General features: G+C 36.6%; 1 protein-coding gene across 7 annotated transcripts; it reads left to right on the top strand.

Annotated features, from left to right (window-relative positions):
• The first annotated feature begins 1,438 nt into the window (after nt 1-1,438).
• Nucleotides 1,439-9,857, top strand: LOC132063544 (uncharacterized). 7 transcript variants are annotated; one of them, XM_059456124.1, is made up of 5 exons: nt 1,439-4,510; nt 5,145-5,321; nt 6,044-6,119; nt 7,629-7,787; nt 9,135-9,857. In XM_059456124.1, exon 1 carries the CDS (start codon nt 1,534-1,536, stop codon nt 4,267-4,269), a length of 2,736 nt encoding a protein of 911 aa, XP_059312107.1. In that variant the 5' UTR covers nt 1,439-1,533; the 3' UTR covers nt 4,270-4,510; nt 5,145-5,321; nt 6,044-6,119; nt 7,629-7,787; nt 9,135-9,857. The 7 variants fall into 7 exon arrangements, with proteins under 7 accessions (XP_059312107.1, XP_059312105.1, XP_059312106.1 ...); XM_059456122.1 differs by having other exon boundaries at nt 6,044-6,158; XM_059456123.1 differs by having other exon boundaries at nt 5,974-6,119.

Raw genomic sequence — 9,857 nt, 5'->3', positions numbered from 1 at the left:
GAGATTAGCCATTGACATTTAAATATTTTGTATCAAAACAGCAATCACGTAGTAATCACATCCTTCAGGAAGAGATACATTAATGTTTATTTCCTTCAAGGAAATCAATAACAACCAACCATAATGTATTAATGTGGTTATAGGAGAAAGCATTCTACTCTGCTTTCTTTTGCCTTAGAATGATACTTTAGTAAAATTATTCAAGATGTTTCTACGTACGACAGGTACGTGTTGCAATGTCTTAATTTCATATCCCAAAATTAACATGTATATTCCTTGTATTTTATCTCGACAGGAGATAGTTTGTGATATTTCTTCGTTCACTTCGGGGAATGAAACTCGTTTATTTAAATGTGCTTGAAATACGACGTTCAGCAATAATTCGATATTTTTCTCAAGCACAAGAAGACATTGCTTCTGATATTGTCTCAGATATATTGCCGATTCTTTCTACTTCAGGAGTAAAGTTTCAGAATTTTACAACTTCGGGAGTAAAGTTTAAAGTTTTACTACTTCGGGAGTAAAGTTTAAAGATTTACTACTTCGAGAGTAAAATTTATAGTCTTACTACTTTAAGAGTAAGTTTCGAAGTTCTTACCACTTGGGGAGTAAAGTTTAAAGGTTTACTATTTTTTGAGTAAATTTCAGAATTCTACTACTTCGGGTGTCTTACTACTTTAAGAGTAAGCTTCGAAGTTCTTACCACTTCGGGAGTAAAGTTTAAAGGTTTACTATTTCTTGAGTAAATTTCAGAATTCTACTACTTCGGGTGTAAATTTCAGAGTTGTACTACTTCAGGAGTAAAATTCAAAGCCTTACTACTTCAGGAGTAAAATTCATAGTCTTACTACTTCTGGAGTAGAATTCAGAGTCTTACTATTTTGTGAGTAGAGCTCAAAGTTCTACTACTTCGGGAGAAGAGTTCAAACTTCACTACTCGAGGAGCAAGTTTATGAGTTTAATACTTCAGGAGTAAAGCATATAATATTTAGAATATTTCTTCTTAATTATTTTACCTCTTCTGGAGATGAATTATGATATTTTCACTATCAAATGCACGTTCCATTCACTTCAGAGAATAAATTTGTATTTGCAACATTTATCAAAAGTTTTCATTCTTCAGGAATAAAACATAATTATCTGAACGTGCCTTAAGCATATCAAATTGTGATAGCTTATAACCTCTTTTGAGAAACTGCCACTTTAGGTGCAAATTGAGGCATACATATTTAATGTAGAGAATTTTTTTTTTTTTTTTCTCTACCATATCTTCAATTGCAGTCACACAACAGGCCTTAAGCATATCAAACGCCTGCTTATTATATTCCTATTTGAAACTTTTTCGTTTTTTTGCTTTTCTCCTATTTAGACTTTTTTTTTTTTTTCTTGCTTTTCTCCTAGTATTTGGACTCAAACTTATAATAGGTGAAGTTTTGGGAGCAAATATGGTAATCTTGATTTTTCCAATACTCCCTTTCTTCCCACTTGTTGCCGCAACAAGCTTTTCATTGTACCTGCAAAGAGAAACAAAGCATGGATTTTTCTGAAGAATGGAAATCTCTATGGCCAATCTCTTCATCTTATTCTCCACCACTTCTTCTCTCAAATTCACACCAACAACAACAAGAACCCTCTTCAAAACGACCCCGTATTAATAATGATACTCCAATTGGTCCTTTCTTTTTCAAACCATGTCAAGAAACACTAACATTACTTCTTAACTCACCATTATTATCAACTAAGCTTCCTCACCCAATCCCTGATTTTTCTTTACCAAGATTCCTTCAAACTAATAGTATAACACTTCCTTCTACATCTTCTTCTATTGCTACACAGTTAAATCCACATGTTAATGACACAATTCATAACTTTAATGCAATTCAATTGCTTCCTTTACCTGATTTTGGTGAAATTAGAAAACCCTTTTCAGTTCTTGGAATTTGTCCAACTGGTGAGAATTATGATCAAGTTGGGTTTTTTATACTTTGTAATGATGATACTAAAGATACCCAATTTGTGGTTAAGAAATTCAAGAATGGGGCATCTTTTATAGTGGATAAGCATAAGATGAATTTTAGGATTTTGAGGTTGTTGGTGAATCCAGTTAGTGGAATTGATGAGAGTTGTTCATCTGGTGGTTATGTTACTTTTGGGTATTTGTTGGTTTGTACTTTGTATTCTGTTCATTGGTATAGTGTGAAGATTAGGGTTAAAGGAGTTGAAAGTGTTATGTTAGATTATTTGGGTAGTAATGATAGAAATTTGTTTAAGGGTTGTAGTGTTGCTCATGCTTGTTGGAGTCCACATTTGAGAGAAGAGTGTGTTGTGTTGTTGGAAAATGGTGATTTGTTTTTGTTTGATATGGAAAAGACTCGGGCTTTGTTTGCTTGTGATGTGTTGCAAGGGAAGAAATTGTGGGTTTTGTGGGATAAGTTGGATAAAGATGAACAGTGGCTAAGCTGTGAATTTAGTTGGCATCCGAGGATTTTGATTGTAGCAAATTCAAGGGCTGTGTTTTTGGTGGATATGAGGTCAGACAAGTGCAAAGTTTGCACCTTGTTAAAGATTGAGGATGTGTCATTGGGTAGAACCGATAGTTTTCTTGCACTCTCTAGAGTGGAGTCTGACCCCTTTTGTTTTACTGTCGTTTCTGGACGTTTGCTTCTTCTTTGTGATGTGCGGAAGCCATTGATGCCATTGTTGCGATGGGTACATGGTCTGAATAATCCAGGTTATGTGACTGTTTTAAGATTGTCGGACATGAGGCGAGGTAGTAGAGATGATGAATGGGGATGGGCTACTGAATCAGGGCGTTGCATTTTGGTAGGATCGTTTTGGGACTGTGAATTTGCTCTATTCTGCTATGGGCCAGGTGACAATCGCAGCCGTAAACTTCCAGAAATCTCGAGGCTCAGTAAATCAGTCTATGCTTGGGGACAACCTTCAGGCTTTTCGCTGTCTGGTCGTGATTGCTGTTGTGAAAGTTGTCTTATGAGAGCAGATTTCTATAAAGACATTCTTCCTGATTGGATAGATTGGAGGCAAAAGAAAGTCATTGTTTTGGGGTTTGGCATTCTCAACCGTGGCCTTTATATCGGATCAGATGATACTGATAGTTCGGTTGGGTTTTTTCTTGTAAGGTTAATGTCCTGTGGCAGTGTAGAAGCTCAGAGATACACTGCAGCATGGGACTCCGAGGTAAAGTCAGAAGCACCTTATGGAGGATATTCTCTATGTTCTGAAAATAACCTTCTATATGATATGGGTGTTGAAGAATTGAAATTTGAAAAGAAATACAACTACCTGGGCCTTGACTTTCTTAAAGAGTATCTGAATGGGGAACTAACTAAAATTCTTAGTAGGAAAAACATAGACAATCAACAGGATTCAGATGAAAACCGGTCAGAGTTCCACCAGCAAATATGTCAGAAGCTTAAAGAATGTGGCATCACAAGACTCAGATCATCTTTAACCGTTTCTGATGTTATCAAAGGTATCAGCTTGCCAGCAAGCATTTATGAGATTGCTCTAGAAAGCATTTCCACCAGTTTGCCTAATAATCTTCTGGGGTTCGCTTTCTCTGCCTTCTTGAGATTCCCCGAACTTCCCCTGAAACTGAAGAAAGGTTCTCTAGAATTTTCTGACATTCTCGACAAACTATATCCATTGCCTTTTCCCTTGCATAAATGTTGTATTGACGAGACACCGGATAAAGTTCAGCCTTGTAGTTCTTCTACTCCCATTCTTCCTCCTCCTTTTCTGGTAGCTCTTAAAAATCTCCAAATTGCTGAAAGAGATATATTGCCACTTGATGCGGAAATGAGGCTTCAGAGTGATAAAGTTATGAAGGTGGCCCGTGAAATCGGTCTGTCACACTCTGGTATTGAGCCTGGTGATGGCTATGCAGTTTCCCTTGATGCAGATACTGAATGCCAGCCTCTTTATCTACATGAACCCGTGTCATTCTCTGACTGTGATATCTCCAAAATGGATTCGGTCGGAGTAGAACCTGATAAAAGATTTACAACCTTCATCTATAAAAAGCACCAAACACCTATCTCAAATGCCGGCAAAGAGATGACAGGAGTGGAGTTGTTCGATGAGGGTTGTCCAGTAGAGCTCAAATTCAATGATAGTCTCACCATGCTGGGAGCAAATGAGCTGGAAACCTTTAAAAAGTTGAAACAAAAGGACTTAGATTTCCAGAAAAATTTTAAGTTGTATCAAGAGTATTTAAGTGGATGTCATATGTGGAAACAAGGTCCTTAATTAGGTTTTGGATTTGCAAGGTTGGTAGAAAGAACTAGGATGACCACTTGAAGAAAACACATTGAGGCTGATGGAAGGAAATCAATATAGAGGGCAGTATTTGGCATTCTGTATGCCTCTCAAATTATCTCACATACGCCTCTCTTTTAAATGATCAAATTAAGAAGCAAACTATTTGACCACATGCTTGGGGAATAAAAATTGAGGAGAGAAGAAATTGGAGCTTATGGCACACCTCTCTGTAAGTTCTGTTTGTATACGAGAGTTTGTTCCCAATGTCAATAGAATTATTTACCTTATAAATATAAGTTTTTCTTGCATTACTTTGATTCTTCCTGGATTTACGCTTTGCTAGTGCTACAGAAACGCTGTATACACTGGTTTTAGCATCATCATATAGTATGTACTACTTTCAGTTTTAGGATATAAAACGTTAGTTCAGACTGCGCTTGCTATCAAATAAAAACAAAATTCCTTGTATGAGTGACAGAACTTCTCATGACTTGACTGCAACTCATGCTCGAAGGTTCTCAACGTATATGTCCAAGACAGTTAATGACACATAACATTGAACTAAATATTTCAGCTAACTACCTGAAAAGAGAGTTGCTCACAATCAATGCAGTGATGGCTTTTAATAATACTGTTTAAAGATATATTGGAGAGATGATAACCACAAAATCTTCTCGGGCATGGAGGAGTTTCACTTAAACAACCAAAACTAGTAAGCTTCGTTTTATTTTTAAGCTGTGGTACATGACTGCACCTGATGGAAATGAGTCTTTAATGGGGTACAGAGTCTTTAGTGTGATTGGATCTTGCTTATGCTGGGATAGTCAAATGATTTGACATTTCATGTCTCTTTGTTCCAATAGGAAATTGCATAGGCCATTCATGTCACAGTAATTGTATCCCCCTCCGTTTCTTCAGGGCTTAGCTGATATTATACCGAAGGAAACTTTTCTCTGGAAGTTGAAGCTTCTTGGATCTGCTTCATCTTATTCAAATTCCCGTCTTCATGCTGTTAATGCTGAAGTACTCATGATTGCTAGGTCAGATCTCTGTCCTCTTTATATTGTTGTGAGTGAAATTTTAGTGCAAGAGGTAGGTTAAAGATTTTTCCTCAATTCTGAAGATATGTACACTATGCCTTACAGTTATGCCTCAGAGTTCTTTTTAAACCAATAAACTGAAGAATTAGTTTATGTTTCTCCACCTTTTCTTCTTTCTTTTTCTTTTCTTTTTGTGTTTCTTTTTATCATTGATCATCTCATACAGTACGAAGCATATAAAGTAGTATTTGAGCCAAAACATTTACTTCAAATATCTTGCACTTCGGTGAAGGTGAAGTTCATGAGTACAGTCTATTATGGAGTAGTTTTATCAATCGCTTTATGAAATTGCAATAATCAGTTTCATGTGTTTGTATCTGGGACAATAACTCATGCAAAACTAAAGGTGAAATACACACTCTACTTAGACCTTCATCAGTAATTTGTTAAGCTTTAGGGGTGATAATAGTTAATAAGCATCAATTCTTTCCAGTCATAATTATCAATTTAGGTTCCATTATGTGTTTAATCTTTGCTTAGTTGATGTTCTGAAGATAAAAAGATCTCGTGAAACCTAAATTGATATATATCCTTACGAGCATAATTCTGCCTTGTGAGGGAAAATTGAGAATGATGCTAAAATCTTCTGTAGGATATTCTCTCTGTATTCCATGTGTGCATGAGCTTGAATTTTTTCTGCCTGTTGGATAAACATTTTTAAGGAAGTGATGGAATTGAATTGTGCTTCCAAGTGGAGATGAAGCTCAGAGGCTTGCAAATTCATGAAGAAAGTGCAAAGTACAATACTTCAAAGACAATGGGCATACTATTCTATTGGTAGATGAGGAGTTTTTCTTCCTTTCGGATCTTCTCATGCTTCTTCGTTTTTCTAAAATAACTAGCTGCTTTCTTCGTGTAGTTGTTGTCCTTAGTATAAAAGGGCAGCCCGGTGCACTAAGCTCCCGCTATGTGCGGGGTCCGGGGAAGGGCCGGACCACAAGGGTCTATTGTACGCAGCCTTACCTTGCATTTCTGCAAGAGGCTGTTTCCACGGCTCGAACCCGTGACCTCCTGGTCACATGGCAGCAACTTTACCAGTTACGCCAAGGCTCCCCTTCAAGTATATATGTAGTAAATTTAGCTGGATGGTTGCTGTAGAGAGCCTCAACAACTTATGATTGTTTTTAAACTTGAAATTTGATAATTTGATCTAATTATCAATTGTTTTTCTTGTTCTCTGGTTGGTAGTAATCCTAGAAATAGATTTTGAGACAACTCTGGATTCTTACTTTAACTTTATTTTTTGATAACTGAGAAATCCTAAGGGCCAATGGCACACGGTCCAAAACTCGGTGGGTACTGGATAATGGGCCCGCCCCTCTACGCTTCCCACTTAAATGCTAGGCTTTTGTTCGCGGCAGGGTTCAAACTATGGCATGCGCCTAACCCACACATCATGTTTTTTGCGCTCTTATGGGGGCTTGAACTCTTACTTTAAATAAATGAGCTAAGTAAGCTGTTTGCTCAATTATTTAAATGTTCTATGGACTATTCCACCTTCAATATATGACAGCGCTTGCTATTTGCACTTCTTAGTTTTCAAATTGAGAACCGTTGAGTAATATTAAAAATTTCCCTAAGCACAAGTCTGTCTGGACATTTAGATTTATTTGCTATCAAGTGGTGTTCACTGTTCAGGTATAATAGTATTTGAGCAAGTTTATAAGTTTATCAAGGTCAACATGAAGTCTGCACTTAAAAGTAGCTTTAGAAAAATAAAATAGTCCATTTTATACTTAGAAAAATAAAATGAAATACTCCATTTTACACAACTGTTAATTTTCATATAGAGGGCCTTCTTATGTTTCTTTCTTTGTTATTCTTTTATTGTAGTTTAACTTATATATCTTGACATACTTTTTCTATGCGCTTTCTAAAAGTTAAAGCTACACTGGTATCTGAAATTCATGCCTGGCGAGGGTTAAGATAAGTTGGCACCTATTCCTTCTCTGTTTCAATTAATGTACATCATCAACGCATGAGTGAGTGAATGGAAAATCCTATTTTAGCTAAATGTAGATGAAACTCTAGTTTTTCTCCTCCTCTGTTTTAGCTTTTTAAAGTTGTCTGAAAGCAATGGAAAATCTAATCAAAAGACAGAACATTAGAGCTTTTTTTGGATTCTTGGGTTTCGTTGAGTCTGGTGACTGGTAGTTTTATTTTTGTTATATGACCTTACACTATGTGGATGGAATCTGTTGCGGGAACTTTGTAGCTGTTGGGTTGATTGCCTTTTTAACTGTGCAGGAAGATGGTATTAATCTGCTCTCCATCATTAAACAACAACAACAACATACCCGTCATCAAAGGTACTTGCAAATATCGTTGTTCAAAAAGGCATGATTATGTCATGGATTTAGTGCCTCCTAGTATGTCAGAGTTCAAGAATGCAATCAAGGACAACAGGTAATTTGAGCATAACGTGAATCAGGCAAATGCTTGGTTGCAGTAGGCCATCGAGCATAAGCTTATCCTTTTACCTTTTTTATTTTGCTCTTTAGTTATTCTTTGTTTTCTCGTTCTTCTCTTTCCCTCAAGTTTCCAAGTTCTGCCTTCTCCGTCTATACCTCGCCGAAATAATCTACACAAATGAGGGTCATCTTGAAATAGAGCTTAACATTAACCTAGTTGAAAGGTTCATTGTGAATTTCACCTAGTTAGACCAAAAAATTCAATTAACCTTAATCTGTTCTCCTTTAATTATAAAGACGATGTAGGCAGAAACGAGTATATTAGACAATCGGCGATGACTTTCTATGTTGATTTGCATTTTGAACAATAAAATAGTCACCACCTAAAAAGTTTCACAATGCATGACAGACCTTGGTCAACTATGATTTTTACGAGTTCATTATCCTTCAAGAGAAAAAGGAGCTAGGAAATCTGAGCTGCATTATAAGTAAGTTCGGAAGTGATTAGAGGGATGGGTGATTACAAGCAGGCGAATTCACTAATTTGTCATCCTTCCCTTTTGAGCTTGTTTCTAGAACTGAGGTTTCATTGCACAAAAAACTCCATTTACATATGAAAACGGCATGGGAAAAACTAAGCAGATAAAGTTCTGCATTTTAACCTATAAGGTGTAGGCAGCTATGTGTTAAAAATTACCACCATACTGCACAATCAATGAATTCCTGTTTCCACATGTATAAAGCACAGATTTGCTTCCTTACGTATTTACCTTCCTCTTTCCGAGGCTCTCAATCTCCATGTATGTGTATGTTCAAGTGAGGCACATACGCATGTCCAACTTGCTTCAATGCAGCAATAAACATCTATTCACTTGAACACGTTTTAATTCCTTTCCACTATCTTACCTCTGTTCAGTTGACTGTCACTTGATTCACGTAGCAGTTCTGTTCTCTTCTTGTGACCAAGCTTCTTGTTTCCACCTTGAAATTTTACTGCTTTAGATGAAATAGTATAGAAGTGTTAGGGCAAAGTACATGTGTGTTTTCTTTATGCAACAGATTTTATCAAAAAAATTCTCTGAGAATGCGCAATGTGGTATAATTTGAAATTTTGCTAATGAGAGAAAGCAAAATAAAGTTTGTTCATATGTATGTTCTCCATTTTGTTCACATACCATGTAGTTCTGTAGTATTTTTTTTCTTCAATTCTTACTTATAACTTTAATTCAGAAGGAAAGAATCAACATGGAATTGGTGTTAGGAAAGAATATTTATTCACAATTTATGCATTTCTTGTAATTGTTTTATGGACCATCTAGATAATTGCCTTTTATACTTGCAGACATGTTTTATCCTACTCGAGTATCAAAAGGATCAGATACAAACCCTTGAAGAAGCAAAGGTTGTGTTGAAAAAAAGCTGGTATTTCCTATGATGAGATGGTAGCTCGAGATGCAGCTAGTGGCCCCAAAAATGACACGAAGGGCAAAGAACACAGTCGGGTAGTTGAGTTTATAAGTGCAGTAGTTGAATTAAATGGACAGAAGGTATCAACAAACAATGAGGATATTGAGAGCTACCGTGATTCTGAAGGCAATAAGAAGGTTGAGATTGTGCGGAAGGATGTCCCTGCTGCAGTGTTTGGAGGTTTAAACCGCAAGAGAGAAAAAGAAGATGAAGCTGAGGATGGCTAGGCTGCCAGGAATAAAGATAATGTTGGCCATCTAGGTACTCTACAACAACATACCCAGTGTAATCCGACAAGTGGGGTCTGGGGGAAGGTAGGATGTACGCAGACCTTACCTCTAGAAAGAATAAAACGAAGAAGACAAGGCTCTCAGAGGTTGTTTTTATTCTTCTGTTATACTAGTTTGAATAGAAGAGTTTGAGCTGTCTCGTAATCCTGAAAACCAAAGTTACTTTGTTGTGATAGAAGTTGTGTACATAGATTTGTCGTTTCTTTTAATGGGATACCATCCTATTGGTTGGATTTGAACCTTCCACCTCTCCAAGTGAACTGGTCTTCAATTCCCTACATCATTTGTTATTCATATACACTTTTTTT

Source organism: Lycium ferocissimum, chromosome 7 (genome assembly GCF_029784015.1).
Source record: "Lycium ferocissimum isolate CSIRO_LF1 chromosome 7, AGI_CSIRO_Lferr_CH_V1, whole genome shotgun sequence".
In the NCBI taxonomy this organism is placed as follows: Eukaryota; Viridiplantae; Streptophyta; class Magnoliopsida; order Solanales; family Solanaceae; genus Lycium; species Lycium ferocissimum.
Note: the sequence above shows the minus strand (reverse complement) of the source record. Positions and strands in the feature narration are given on the sequence as shown.